Source organism: Melozone crissalis, unplaced genomic scaffold, assembly GCF_028551555.1.
Source record: "Melozone crissalis strain CALT ecotype California unplaced genomic scaffold, PUWL_Pcris_2 ptg000034l_1, whole genome shotgun sequence".
Classification (NCBI taxonomy): domain Eukaryota; kingdom Metazoa; phylum Chordata; class Aves; order Passeriformes; family Passerellidae; genus Melozone; species Melozone crissalis.
Window position 1 is genome coordinate 5,032,017 of NW_026535812.1, and position 15,484 is coordinate 5,047,500.

Here is a 15,484-nt window from a genome sequence, read left to right on the forward strand (position 1 = left end):
TAGAGAATTTTTACAACTCCTTGTAGACAGAAAATACCAGCAGCCTTCATTTCTGCTTACTAAAAGATTGAAACCTTCTGACTTTTGAATGTACAGTGTTAAAATATTTCCTACAAAAAGAATACCCCACTAAACATTACCCCAAAAAAAACCCCACACAAAGGTGGGGGGGGCCCAGCTTTACTGCAGCTCATCCAAACTGGAGGTCCGTACCGACTTTCACCTAATTCCCGAAAAAAAAGTAATTAAGGAATGTAAAGTTTAAAAGAAAAAAAAAATCTATATCTGTATTTTTGGATCTTGGAGATGTTGGATTATATTATAAATAAAGTATTTTTGGGAATAAATGTGTTATTTTTGGCGGGAATGAGTGTGAGGGGGGTGCTGTTGCAACCTCCGGCCGCCAGGGGGCGCGTCCCCGCCGCGGAGCGTCCTTGGAATCTCCCGTTTTACCGGGATAATTCTGAATTTTCCTTCCCGGTCCGCGCTAAACTACGCTGAGGAGGCTGCGTGGCGCGGTGGGAGTAGCGGAAGAGCCTCGCTTGCCCTCAGTGCCGCGCTGCCCTCACGGAGCGGAGCCGCGGGTTTTGCCATGGCTGCCGCAGCCGTGTGGCGCCGCGGGGCCGGCTGGCTGAGGAGCTGCCGAGCGAACCGGGAGCTCCCCGGTGTGCCCCGGGCCAGGGCCTGTGCTGGCTCCCGGGAGGTGGTGCCGACCTGCGAGCGGTACGCCGTGCGCAGGCTGCCCTTTGCTCGGCTGGCGGATGGCGATGTGGCGTTCTTCGAGCGCCTCATGCCCGGCAGGGTCATCACCGGCGAGGAGGAGGTGAAGCCATTTAATGTGGACTGGCTGAAGTCGGTGCGAGGTAAGCGAGCTGCGGGGTGAAACCTCCTCCGTGCCTCTGTTAATTAAGGAGTTTGCTAAAGGAAAGCTTATCTTTATTAATGGCGGATCGTATCTGTACAGGCCGTAGAGCTGGAAGGGAGCCATGAGGATTATTGAGTCTTAACTCCTGGCTCTGCAAAGACACCCCAGCAATCCCACCCTGTACTTAAGAGTGTTATCCAAATGCTCCTGGAGCTGTGGCAGCCCTGGGGCCGTGCCCATTCCCTGGGGAGCCTTCTCTGCAGGAAGAACCTTCCCTGATATCCCCCCTAACCCTTTCCTGACGCTGCTCCAGCTCTTCCCTCGGTCCTGTCCCTGGCCATCAGAGAGCAGATGAGTGCCTGCGCATCCAAAATGAGTTTTTCTCATAAAATTATTCCTCTAAGAATTACCTGATAGCAGGAAAACTTATAGGCTTTCTCAAAAATTAAAAAAAAAATCGAAACCCTCTAACTTAATAATTAATTTTTTCCTGAGATTAGTTGATTCAGCTAACAGTTTTGATTGAACCTCACAAAAGAATATGAAAGTTTTTGGGAGACTTTATTGCAGCCTTTCAGTACTTTATTAAAAGGAGGGAGGGAGACTTTTAATGTGGGTCTGGAGTGGCAGGACAAGGTGGAATGGCTTCCCACTGCCAGAGGGCAGGGTTAAATGGGATATTGGGAAGAAATTCTTCCCTGCGAGGATTCTGAGGCCCTGGCACAGGGTGCCCAGAGCAGCTGTGGCTGCCCCTGGATCCCTGGAAGTGTCCAAGGCCAGGCTGGACAGGGCTTGGAGCAACTTGGGATAGTGGGACATGTCCCCCGCCCATGGAATGAGATAAACTTTTAGGTCCCTCCCAACCCTAATCATCCTGTGATTCTGTGATTCCAAATCAAGCATTGTGAATTCTCTGTTGCTTCTCTCAAAGATTTCATGAGAATTTAAATAATTTCCCATTGCCTCCAGTGGCAGCCAAGTCTACCTATGCATGCAAAGTTTTTAGCAGAGCTTAAAGGGAAAGGCTGCTGTTGAAATGTTTGTTTTCAAAGTGGCTGAAATGCCTAACAGTGGAGGGAGCATTATAATTTCCCACCTCATCTTTTCCCCCCTGTTTCTTTCTGACCTCTGCAGAGCCACAGCTTGCCTTGAGAGTTCCTTGCTTTCATTGCAGGCTGCAGCCAGCTGGTGTTGAAGCCCCAGACAACGGCAGAGGTGTCTCAGATTCTCAGGTAACACACACCTTTTCTGCTGGGCTTGGGTTGAGCCAGGGATGATCCAGCACCTGAAGGGAGCTTGTAGGTGTTCAGACATCAATTCCTTATGTTGCTGAGTTAGTTTTCTTCATGACTTTTCTGCTCTGATAAATGGCTAAAATTAGGTATTAGAAAAGAGCAGTTTTGTGAAAGATTCAGGAGGGTCTGTTTGAAAAGGTGAAGAAGGTTAGGGCAGAGCCAGGCAGTTTGAGGGTCTGTTTTATCCTCACTGGTGAGAGCACAGCTCTGGTTGGGCAGTGCTGTGCCAGGTCACTGCTTGGCTGAGGAGCTGACAGCTGCAGGAACGTGCTCCTGGCTCTGTTAGAACAGGGATGCAGAGCACAGGGAAGGCAGACAGGGCTGCTCAAGGAGCTCTGGTGCCATGGGCTCTGTGCCATCCCTTGTGCAGGAGCTGCTGTGAGCTCAGAGGGATGTGCTGGGTGCTGCTTGGCAGGGATGTGGCAGGTGCAGCAGCAGAGGCACAGGTGCACATTTTGTCACCTACAGGACATTAATTTCTTGGGATGAGGGGGGCAGTCATGTCTGGAAGCACTGCCAGAGGATGGCTGAGGAGCCCAAGCTGTTAAAACAGACTGCTGTAGAAACATAAGCAGTGCTTTCCAGGCAGATGTTGTGTGCCAGATGTGTAGATACGCAGGGGCCTAACCTCAGGTGTTGGTTCTTTGCTCAGCCCTAGGCTGAATTCAGACAGGAGCTGCTCTTTCTCACTTTGCCATTGAAACTCTCTCCTTCCATCAATTTAATCTTTCTGTGAAACGCTGCTTAATTTTAAGGAGTGCTGTCACAACAGTCAACATTCATGTAGAGGTGAAACTTCTCTGACAGATTGATTGTGGCTTTTAAATGCATAAAAATCCAGAAACCTTTTTCTTTCCAGGTACTGCCATGAGAGGAACCTGGCAGTGAACCCTCAGGGGGGGAACACAGGCCTGGTTGGGGGCAGCGTTCCTGTCTTTGATGAGATCATTCTCTCCACTGCTCTCATGAACCAGATCATCAGCTTTGACAAGGTGTCTGGTAAATATTCCAGGGATGTGAAGCACAGAAATGAGCCCCAGGCCACAAAGCAGGCATTTTCCTGGGAACAGGTAGCAGCAGGATCAGCTGGGTTCAGCCCAGCAGCTTCATAGGGAGGTTTGTTTGGGTTTGGGGGGTCAGGCTGGTGTGAGAATCTCTGCTCAATGAGGGAGAACAACAGGCAGAGATGCATTTAATGTGCCTGTGTTTTACTAGTCCAGAGTTGTGGGTGATGAGATATTGAGGCAATAGCAAAGCTCAGTGAGGAGGGGGCAGTTCCCTGGAGCATGCACAGATTTATGCATTTAAACTGAATCCCAGGAAGTTTTGAAGAAAGTGGTGGCTGTATCTGCTCAAACTGCTCCTGCTTCTTGAGGAGGCACCTTCTTCTTGGCCATCAGCTTGTAGCATGGTGTTTGTGTTGCAGGAATCCTTGTGTGCCAGGCCGGCTGTGTGCTGGAGAGGCTCAGTGAGTACCTGGAGGAGCAGGGGTTCATCATGCCCCTGGACCTGGGAGCCAAGGGCAGCTGCCACATCGGGGGGAACGTGGCCACCAACGCCGGTGGCTTGCGGCTGCTGAGGTACGGCTCTCTGCGAGGGACCGTGCTGGGCCTGCAAGTGGTAAGGCGAGTACCTGGCAGCTCCCTTCTTGTGTGATCCCCTGCTGTGCTGCTTCCTGCTCCTGTAACTATCCAGCACACTGCCACGTTCCTCTCCAGGCTCCCACTCTTATCTTTTCCTTGGTGGGCTCTTTTGAGAAGGGCCAGCACATCTTCATGCGTGTAGCATGTTATTGCTGCTGCAGTTTCCAGCTTCGTGACTTCCAGTGCTTGCTGACAGAGGTGGTGTTAGGTGGTTTTCTGATCCAGACAAGTGAAAAGAAGGTAGGGAGAGGTTGGGGCATCCCAGGTTATCTGCATGGAGTTGGTTCCTCTGGAACACTCTGCTAAATCCATCCTGCATCGCTCTCTCCTAGTGGCTGCTCACTCAGATTTTAATAGAATCATAGGATCACAAACTGGTTTGTGTTGGATGGGACTTTATGGATTATCTTAGGGTTTAAAGCCCACCCCATAGCAGAGCTGTGTGCTTTGGGTTCATTTGGCTGTGTCCTAGAGTCTCTGCTGTTCCTCAGCTGCTGTGTCCTACAGGCAAGTGCCTTGGGATGTAAAGGTTGGATTAGGAGTTCTTAAAGTTTTCATGGCTGGGGACAAAATTTGGGCAGGGAACAAAGGCATGGTTTTGTTTTACTGTGTAGACTAGAAAGGAGAGCATTTGTCTGAGGTCAGTTTGGCTCTAATGTCAAAATAGCCTTTAATAACCTGTCTTGGAGATACTCAGCCTTAATTTAAGGCTCAAGTGGCAGAGGGTTTACTTCATCCTGCTTAACTGTTCACTGTTTCAAGTAGCTTTCCTTGTTTCTGCTGGATAGTGGGAGCTAGGGCTGCAGAGAATGGCTGGTCTTCTGCACCATTAGTAAGAAAAGCAGAGCAAACTTCTGTTATTACTTGTCCTGATGGAAGGAGAGAAGTAGGAGGGAAATACCTACTCTGTCCTGCTTGGGTAGGATATAGAGAGGGGAAGTGCTGGGAATGGAGGAGCAGTGTGGGAGTGGGCTGCAGCTCAAGGAGAGTGACATTTCCCATCACTTGGTGATAAGCTCATTCCCAAAGGCAGCAGATCCCTGTCAGGTGCTCTGACTGGGCCCCTGTTCCCACAGGTGCTGGCTGATGGCTCAGCTCTGGACTGCCTGACCTCTCTGCGCAAAGATAACACGGGCTATGACCTCAAGCAGCTCTTCATCGGATCCGAGGGCACCTTGGGAGTTATCACTGCTGTCTCCATCCTCTGTCCTCAGAGGCCTAAGGCTGTGAATGTGGCGTTCCTAGGTAGAAGCTGATATGAATGATTTCACACCTGAATTCAAAGGCTGGGAGTAGGGATAGAGAGGAGAAAGCATTGCTCAGCCTGCTGAGCTGCACTGCCAGCATCAACTGGTTTCTGGGAGATAGTGTAGGGCTCTGTGCTGAAATACCTGTGCAAGTATTTAATATTTCTTGAAATATCTGCAAGGGCAGGCTGTTCTGTAAGGAAAGTGGAGCCAGGAGCTTAGCAGGGTGAGCAGGCAGGCAGGACAGTCCCCTCACTGGTGAGGGAGGGCCTGGTCTGACAGGCTCAAGAGATGAGCAGGACAAGACTGTGACAGCAGGCAGAGGCAGCCACCATCCAGGAGTCAGGTGAGTGACCAGGTGATGAGGCAAGGCTGAGAAATCACATCTGCAGGTCAGGCTCTGGATCAGTATGTGGCCAGGCTGCTTAAAAGCTGCTTCTGGATGTCCCTCAGCACATCCAGAGTTCTTTGTGGGGAACCTTCACTGAGGTTGTTTTACTTCTCAGAAACCTGCAGAGGGTTTGGGGTGCTGTCTGTTTTTTGGTCCTGATTCCTGTCTGTTGTGTCTGAAGGGTGTCAGAGTTTTGCCAAGGTTCTGGAAACATTCACAACCTGCAGAGCCATGCTGGGTGAGATCCTGTCTGCCTATGAGTTCATGGATGAGAAGTGCATGGAACTGGTTGAGACACACCTCAAGCTGTCCAGCCCAGTGGCAGGTACCAGTGATATTCACACTGCAGAAAGGGGCAGGGAATCCCCTTCTTGGGGATTTTTAGACTACTTTTAAACACTTCTAAAAAATGACTCATTTTAAAAAGTTGACTCACTGACTTTTAAAAGGTTGGTGATCGTGTGGGCATCCGTCATAATTTTCGTATCTAGTATATCAATTCCAAACACCTTTTATCTTTTAAGATGAGACTTTTTACTTGTATTTGTCCTCACAAAACTGCTAGCTTTCTGGGAAGTGGTTGCTTAATAAAAGATCTAGCATGTCAGTGAAGTGCTCTCTCTGGCACCAGGGAGTCTGGGCACATAACATGTGGGGAAAGCTCCAAAACCTGCCCTGAATTCCTCTGTTTTGCCCCAGGCCATCTACTTACTTTGTTTACTCTCATTCTCAGACAGCCCTTTTTATGTTTTAATTGAAACTTCGGGCTCCAACTCAACTCACGATGAAGAAAAATTGAACAACTTCCTAGAGCAGGCCACGGCTTCTGGTTTGGTCACTGACGGAACTGTGGCAACGGACGAGAAGAAAATAAAGGCAAGTCAGTGTTTCCTCTCCCACAAATCTCTTTGGGTGGATTTGTGTTTTATATAGGCAGGTGTTCTTGGTGTATGCATGGAACCCAAGAGCTAATTGGATTTCTGTGATCCTTCATTGCTCAGGTGCTGTGGAGCCTGCGGGAGAGGATCACCGAGGCCCTCACTCACGAGGGTTACGTGTACAAGTACGACATCTCCCTGCCCGTGGGGAAGCTCTATGACCTTGTCACTGACATGAGGGCTCGGCTGGGCCAGAATGCCAAAAACGTGGTGGGCTATGGACACTTGGGTAAGTGGGGTCTGTTGGATTTGCAGGGAATGCCACAACAAAGGCAGGAATGACCAAACTGACTCCATGTAGGCTCATTTATCACTTTATGATACTATGTTATATTAAAGAATAGTATACTATACTATAGAATACAGAAAGGATACTTACACAATGCTAAAAAGATAATAATAAAAACTTGTGACTCTTTCCAGAGTCTTGACACAGCTTGGCCCCAATTGGCCAATGAGCCAAAACAACTCACACCAGAATCCAATGAAACAATCACCTGTGGATAAACAATCTCCAAACACATTCCACATGAGCAAAACAGAGGAGAAGCAAATAAGAATTGTTTTCCTTTACCCTGAGGCTTCTCAGCTTCCCAGGAGAAAAATCCTGGGTGAAGGGATTTTGTCAGAGAATGTGAATGCCACAGGGGTGCTGGGAAAGGGAAGTGATGGCCCCTCTGTGCTGTGGGTGAGAGGCTTAAATTGAGGGTTGTGGAAGAGGAGGGTGCATCAGGGTATTTGAATTTCACTGCTTTCAGATTGTTTTCCATATACTGATGGCAGGTTGCTGGCCAGTGAGCCATGGAACTGGTCATCTGTATCTTCTTGCTGTGTGCTTTCTATTTAAACATGTGATTTGTTCAATTGGACAATCAGTTTGGTTGATGAACTTAGACACATTTGGCAAATAACCACTTTATTGTCCAAAGTGATTAATCCTACTGGAAATCAGTTTTTTTGTGAGTTTTTTATATCTCTCCAACATAGAGTGATAATGATAAATGCACAGAAAGGCTGATAGATTTGTCAGCTTGCTGGGAAACAAATCTGATTTTACAAGCAGGTAAACTGGGCATTTAGGAGAGCTATTCTCTTAACAAAAAAAAACCATGGAACACTGTTGAGCACACTTGATTAGGGATCATTTGAAAGACACGTTGCATAACAAAGGCTTCCTGTTGGTAGCTCTTTGAGGACTAAGCTGTGTGCAGTGAGGGTTTGCTAGGATGCAGCTGGAGGATGAGCAAGTTGTATTTTTCTTTGTGTGTTTTGTCTTTTGGAGTACCCAGCAGCTCTGTGCCTAATCAAATACTGTCACACACGGTGGCAAAAGCAGAAATTGTTCTGCTTTCTTTGTTTCTATTGACACAGTGCCAAAGCACATTTAGAGCATTGCACAAACATAATAGGGAGAGAAAAAGTGATGAAGGACCATGTTAAAATCTAATAATCATTATGAAATGCCATTGGGCAAGTCTTTGTCATTGCATCACGGTGGTGGCACAAACATTAATGCAGCACAGTGGGAATGTGAAAATCACAAAAGTTGGAGTTTGAAAGTAGCTTAACTCAGAACCTTTCCTCAAATATTGCACTTGGAGCATGGAAAAGCAAAGATCCTATTTGAATTATTTGTGCACGGAAAGGCTGATGTTTGTAGGACGGTGAGCTTGTCCTTTTTGCAGTTTGCAGACTAACAAAGGCCCTGTTGTTTGAGAGCAGGAATGAGTATCCATTGCAGGGCCACCAGGTTGTTCTCCCAGACCCATCTGTGCAATGGGTTTTCTTCCAGGAGATGGGAACTTGCACCTGAACATCACTGCAGAGTCCTACAACCATTCCCTGCTGGAGGCCATCGAGCCCTTCGTGTACGAGTGGACTGCGAGATACAGTGGGAGCATCAGTGCAGAGCACGGGCTGGGCTTCAAGAAGAGACACTTCATTCACTACAGCAAACCCCACGAGGCAGTGCTGCTCATGCAGCAGTTCAAAGCCATGCTGGACCCCAAAGGGATCCTCAACCCCTACAAGACTCTGCCCTCAGCTCCTGACAGGAGCACGTGCTGAGGAGGCAGCAGAGCAGCTCCAGCTCTGCACCTGCGCTTGGGCCATAAGCACTCTGGATCAGCAAGAACATGGAGTGGGATTTTGATTTTTTGATTTTGTTAGTGGGATGGAACAAGTAAAGGAATGGGGTTGCTCTTGCTGAAGAACACACTGCTGGGTTTCCTCTTAGTCTGAGCACTGAAACCAAACACTGTGTGTATGTATGAGTATTCCAACTCTCTGTCCCCTTGGGTTTGCTTTGATTTATCAGTGACAGCAGCCAAAGGAGGCATTTTCTCACTTGGGCTGTGCAAGTGAAGCATCAGAGACACAGGAGAGCCTGTGGATGTAAATCTTCCAAGTGAAGGTGTTGCTCTTCCTCTCTTGGTTTGAACAGACAGGTGTCTGCCAAGTTAGGCAGGAGCCTCCCCTGAAATGGAAAATGTAAACCCCCTCCCTCTGAATTATTATGATTTTGAAGTTAAGAGACTCAGGCAAAATTATGGGAATAGGAATAACAGTTCTTTATTAGGAAAATTGAAATAAAAATGCAATAGTACAAACAAAACCGTTGACAGAGTCAGAGCAGTCCCTGCCCCCTGTGTGCCAGGGCGGTGTCCCAGCCCCATCCCAAGGGGGCTCAGCCCTCCTGCAGTGCCAGCTGTGGCTCTGCTGCAGCAGGGATCCTGCACAAGGGGGGAGTTTTCCTCTGCAGCTCCAGGGCTGCTGCAGATGGGCCTGGGCTCCCTCTGGCCATGCAGGGCAGCAGAAAGCTGCTCCTCTGGCAATGCAGGGGGCAAAGGCTGCTGTGCTGTGCCAGGCTCAGATTGGATCCAGGTAGGAATGCTTGGCTCCTCCCCTGGGCGGGGCATCTCCCCATGGGATGCTGGGATTGGATCAGCCCTGCAGGGACACTCAGTGGCCATGGACAGCAGAGATCTCCTGGAGGGAGGGTTGGCTGGGGGAGAGATAAAGGAAACTGCCCAATGAACAGAGGATAATTCCCCTGCCTTTAACAGATGGTAATTTAATACACACCCAGCTGAACCTGAGACACTTCCTTACTTGTTTTATCTAATACACTTATCCCAAAGCCCACAGCAGCATCTGGCCATGGCCTCTTTAGTGATGCCATCTCCAGGTTGTCCCAAATAAGCATCCGTGTTGTCCCATGTACAGGTTTGCAGTGCTGGAAGGACTGGCCAGAGAGGAGAGGATGCTGGAGACCCAGCTTCTGGATTTGCTCTCACATAGAGGTGTAAAATTATCCCTCCCAACCTGGCTGGATAATACCTGGGATAACCTGGAGTGATAATCCAGAAGGATGGGTTTGGAGCAACCTGTTCTAGTGGAAGGTGTCCCTGCCCATAGCAGAGAAGTAGAATGGGATGGGCTTCCAGGTGCCTTCCAACCCAAACCACTCTGTGACTGTGCTGGCAGTGCTGTGGGCTCTCTGGAGTGATGAGACCTTGCAGAGGCTCTGCACAGATGCACCACAGGGCAGTGCCAGTGGCACAGAATTGCTGAGTCCAAGTGTGGGCTCTGCACCCAGGGGGAGCAAGGCTGAGCACGAGGCTGAGCTGGGAGAGGAGAGGCTGGGGAGCAGCCCTGGAAGGGTCTGGGGGTGCTGGGGCAGCAGCTGAGCAGGAACCATGGCCAGGAGGGCAGGTGGCATCCTGGGGACACCGACACAGGAGAGGGCAGGGCCTGGCTGTGCTCAGCTCTGGGCAGCCTCACCCAGAGAGCTCCAGGGCCAGAGATGGGGGAAGGGGCTTGAGTGTGCCCAGAGGAGGAGAACCAGGCTGGGGCTGGGGCTGGGAGGTGACCTGGGAGGGGCTGAGGGCTCTGGGTTTGTCTGATTTAGAGAGGAGGCTGAGGGCTCTGGGTTTGTCTGCCTTGGACAGAAGGAGGCTGAGGGCTCTGGGTTTGTCTGCTTTGAGAGAAGGAGGCTGAGGGCTCTGGGTTTGTCTGCTTTGGAGAGGAGGCTGAGGGCTCTGGGTTTGTCTGCTTTGGACAGAAGGAGGCTGAGGGCTCTGGGTTTGTCTGCTTTGGACAGAAGGAGGCTGAGGGCTCTGGGTTTGTCTGCTTTGGACAGAAGGAGGCTGAGGGCTCTGGGTTTGTCTGCTTTGGAGAGGAGGCTGAGGGCTCTGGGTTTGTCTGCTTTGGACAGAAGGAGGCTGAGGGCTCTGGGTTTGTCTGCTTTGGACAGAAGGAGGCTGAGGGCTCTGGGTTTGTCTGCTTTGGACAGAAGGAGGCTGAGGGCTCTGGGTTTGTCTGCTTTGGAGAGGAGGCTGAGGGCTCTGGGTTTGTCTGCTTTGGACAGAAGGAGGCTGAGGGCTCTGGGTTTGTCTGCTTTGGACAGAAGGAGGCTGGGGGCTCTGGGTTTGTCTGCTTTGGACAGAAGGAGGCTGAGGGCTCTGGGTTTGTCTGCTTTGGACAGAAGGAGGCTGAGGGCTCTGGGTTTGTCTGCTTTGAGAGAAGGAGGCTGAGGGCTCTGGGTTTGTCTGCTTTGGACAGAAGGAGGCTGAGGGCTCTGGGTTTGTCTGCTTTGGACAGAAGGAGGCTGGGGGCTCTGGGTTTGTCTGCTTTGGACAGAAGGAGGCTGAGGGCTCTGGGTTTGTCTGCTTTGAGAGAAGGAGGCTGAGGGACAGCCTCATCCCCTCGGCAGCTTCCTGAGGAGGGGGCATGGAGAGGGAAGTGCTGATCTCATGGGAATGCTGCTCTCAAAGCAGGGCCAGGGGAGGCTCAAGCTGGACATTAGGAAGTGTTTCTTTATAGAGCACATAATCAAATACTGCACCAGGCTCCCTGCAGAGATGGTTGATGCCCCAGACTGTGTTCGAGGCATTTGAGCAGTGGTGGAACTTTAGGGCAGCCCTGAACTGGTCAAGCAGTTGGACCAGATGGTTGTCCTAAGTTCCTTCCAGCTGAACTGTTCTATTCTAACATGAAGGGGTGTGTTGGTTTTGGGGTTTGGTTTTGTTTGCTACAGTGTCTGTTTTGTAATTTATGGTTTGTTATACAAAACCACAGTCACCTTTCTGCTACAGAGGCAGTGAGTCATTCATCTTCTGGCTTACTTGGTGTTTGTTAGTTATATCCCTATTTACTGATACGTGTCACTCCTAACCTAAGCTTGTATCCAAATGAAGCAGGTGGTGATAAGAAAGAGCCAGGGCATTTTCCAAAGGTAAATAGTGTCACTAAGCTGATAATCTTTTACAACAAAAGGATGTTTTCTGTCAAGATGGGCAGAGCAGTGGATGTCAGCAAAGCCTGTTATGCTCTTCTCCACAATCCTCTCCAGGCTGGACAGGGATTTGAGTGGCCTGGCCTAATGGAAGGTGTCCCCTGCCCATAGCAGGGAGGTTGGAACAGAGTGAGCTTGCAACCTAAACCATCCTGTGATTCTGTGACTCCCCTGGACTGCCTGGGTGAGCTGTGGGACAGGTAACAAGCTGGCTCAGGCTGTGCTCAGAGGGAGCCCGTTGGTGAATTTCACTCAGGTGTACTGGCTTGGAAAGCCTTACTGGATGCCATGAGAGTAGGGAAGGGAAGGTGGTGTCTCATGCAGTAGCCATCTTCTCCACTACCTGCTTTTCTGTGTTATTGGCTATTCCACAGAGCAGTGAAATAAATATTCCCTCCAGAGCCTTGTTCTTCAAAGAAAAACACTAAGGAGTGTTTTCTTCTGTTTTAAGGCAGAACACAATCTCTACAAGGCTGCACACTGTCAGACTGCACTAAGGACGCTGGCTTGTGCTCAGCAATTGTTGCAATGCCCTTCTCAATACAGTTCTAAGACCACATCTCTCTCAGGTTGGCCACATGGATGCTTTTGACAAAAATACTTCCATATATTCCATGGCCTGCCAGTACCTAGTCCTGCTCTCCACTCTTGGCCATTCAACCCATTCTCTGAATTATGGGACACTCCCCACCTCTCCATCCTTCAGGATCAGTCAGAGAGGAGCTGATTGTCCTCTTTTGGGCTAAACCAAAGTGAACAATGCCAACATTTGCAAAGAAGAAGAATTTTGTTGTGGAAATGGTGGTCAGGCATTGGCAGGGGCTGCCCAGGGAGGTTTGGAGTGCCCATCCCTGGAGGTGTCCAAGGAATACCTGGATGTGGCACTCAGTGCTCTGGGCTGGTGACAAGGTGGGGATTTGCCACAGGCTGAGCTCAGTGGTCTTGGAGGTCTCTCCCAACCCAAGTCAGCCTGTGCTGCTTGGGTGTGGGGTGATGAAAAGATGTCCTTGGAAAAGAAATCTACAGGATTTGGTTTCTGCCAGGATAGCCTGATGCAGCTAGTTCTTTCTGAATCAAGCTGTTTATATTTTCTGCTCTTTTCCTACACCATTCTTTCTTTTTTCCCCTAAATACTGACCATCACTGTGTAAAATACAGACTTTCCACATGAAAGGCTCTTTTTGGGAAGTGGAACTTTCCATAGTTCTCTTTTTCAGCTGTGTACAGAGAGGATGCTCAGGAGGGAGACACACAACCCTGGGCTGTGGCCAGGGAAGTTCTGGCACAGCTCCATTTAACATCTTCCTTACACTTGATGCTAAAGCTCCATGTAAGTTTTGCTGTTTCACTGAACAATAGAGCAGTTCCTGGGGGAATACAAGGGAGGAGTGAGCGTAGGGTTATTTTATCTTTCCTAAACCTTATTCTGTGTTCTCAGTGATGCTTTCACATAATGGTCACTGTTGTTTATAGCAGGGAGAGACAGGGTGGGTACATCTATGTGTATTTTTAGAAAGAATTATTGTGACAGGAATTTCTTGTCCAAAATTCTAATTTTTCTGAAGCAGACTTAAATACTAGAATGCTGTGAATGCTCCACACATAGAACCAGTGGTCTTCTCGGCTTTCTCTACTGGTTTTGTCTTTGTCTGTACAGGATTATGGCTGGGATAGAGTTAATTTTCTCGACAGCGGCTGGTCTGGATCTGTGTTTGGATCAGCGATGGAAGCACAGGAATGTTGTAGCTGATGCTGAGTGCTGCTTACACAACACCAAGGTCTGTTCTGCTCCTCTCCAGCGTGGGGCTGGGAGGGGGCACAGCTACCTGGCCGAGCACAGAGCCCTCCCACACCGGAGGAGGCGGCGTTCACAATAAAACCTGGGAGGAAGGAGGGACCAAGGGGGTGTTCCCAAATCACCTTTACGCGTGATGGAGCCCAGCTCTCCTGGCATGCCTGAGCACCCACCTGCGGCAGGAAGGAGGGAATGAATTCCTTTCGATTCGCTTGTTTGTGCAGGTTTTGCTTTACCTGTTAAACTGCCCTTATCACAACCCGCGAGTTTTTGCATGTGAAAAACGCCAATCACTTGTTTTTAAAAGTTTAATAGTAATAAAATGGTTATAAAAATAATAATACAATTAGAGTAATAATAATTTGGACAAATTGAATTAGGACAACATGAGACAATAGAAACAAAGAGTTACAGACAGTCCGGGTACCTTTTTCTGGGCAGCACAAGCCCGAAAAAGGACCCACATTAACAGAGGATTAACCCTTAATAGCAACAGCCTGTTGCATATTCATACACCTCATCCATGATGCATAAATTCCATTCAAACACAGGATTCTGTCTGGTCAGCGTCAGCTTCTTCCTCTGAATCCTGACAGCGCCTTCGAGGCAGGAAGATGATCGTTTCTTCTGATAAGAGAGCAATAAATTCTTTTCTCTGAAAGATTCAGGTGTCCTGTGGCTGCTATCTCAGTGCAAGTCCTTTCTTTAAAAAAAGTGTCCTACATAGCATAGTTTCTATTTTAACATTTTGTTATAACCTAAAACTATATTTAACACATTACTTAAGAGAATTAATACAGCACTACTTTCTAACACAACACATATAATATTAATTTTAATATTTGCAAAAAGCCAATAAAAATTACATGCATTTTTCACATTGCATTTCCACCTTCCGATTGTCCCCATCCTGCTGCAAGGGCTGGCTCCCCCAGGGCCTGACCCCAACAGGAAGCAGAGCAGGATGGAGTGATGAATCCCACCCCAGCTCACCAATTCTGTGTCACCTGGCTGCCCTTCCCTGCCCCAGCCCGCCTCCACATCAGAACAAGTATTCATGCCCGGCATAATTTTTTTTTTTCTGGCGTAACCAAAGCTGACAATTCGTGTACGACACCCCAGGAGAGAGCAATGAATCAATTGTAAAAGTGTAAAAAATGGGCTTTTGTGATCTGTGGGCTCTAGCAGCTCCTGGTAGCAAGAAATGGCACAGCTGACGTGTGTAATGTAACAGGAGAAAGAGGTCGCTGAAACTTGCCCCCCCTGCCAGCAGCAGCTGGTGCTGTGCCAAGAGTAACCCTAGAAATTCTCCATAAAAGAGCACATTGACTCAGCTTCTACCAAGAAACTCAAGGAAAGCAACCCTACACCTTGCTAATCTCTGCATCTTGGTGAGTGCTGGGGCTGGGGCTGGTCTGGGGGAGCTGTGATTTAAAAAGAAATGCTGCTGTGTATTTGGGTGCTCTGGAAATGCAGCAGTGTAGGTGAAGGATGCTAGAGTGCTGAGGGTTCGGCTGTTGGTGAGGGGCCAACAGCACACAAGGGTTAGAAGGGTGGCACTGTGTGAGGGGAGGGACAGGGGACCACCAGGAGGAGCATGGAACTCAGCATGGCTGTAAAAGACCAAAGTAACAGCTCAGTGCCCCCTAATCCTGGCTGGGAGGTGTGGGTGCATTTCTAGTTGCCCAAATGAGGGGAGCATTGGCTTCATCCCAGTATGGGGAGCAGGGAGATGACACCTCCACACCTGCAGGACAGATTCTGCTCTCCCAGGGCAAACTGCAACCATCAAACCCAGTTTGTGGAGTCCTGGTGTACGGCAGCCTCAGTGGAATCTAAAATTCCTGCATAATGTGAATTGTAACAGTTGTTAATGACACCAGAGATTAAGCATAAAATGATGCCCCTTTAGGGGCAAGATTTCTCCCTCCCAAGGCCTGGATATCCCAAGTCTATTAAGCTCTTAACCTCCAGCTACAATAATTGCATTTTTACCAAAAATTTGAAGTCTAAT

The 15,484-nt window shown here is 49.0% G+C and overlaps 1 protein-coding gene across 1 annotated transcript; it reads left to right on the forward strand.

Annotated features, from left to right (window-relative positions):
* Positions 1-417: 417 nt before the first annotated feature.
* D2HGDH (D-2-hydroxyglutarate dehydrogenase) lies at positions 418-9,030 on the forward strand. Its single transcript, XM_054282591.1, has 9 exons — positions 418-863; positions 2,040-2,097; positions 3,020-3,159; positions 3,587-3,780; positions 4,880-5,048; positions 5,623-5,766; positions 6,175-6,317; positions 6,443-6,608; positions 8,172-9,030. Exons 1-9 carry the CDS (start codon positions 593-595, stop codon positions 8,444-8,446), a joined length of 1,560 nt encoding a protein of 519 aa, XP_054138566.1. The 5' UTR covers positions 418-592; the 3' UTR covers positions 8,447-9,030.
* The last annotated feature ends 6,454 nt before the right edge of the window (positions 9,031-15,484 follow it).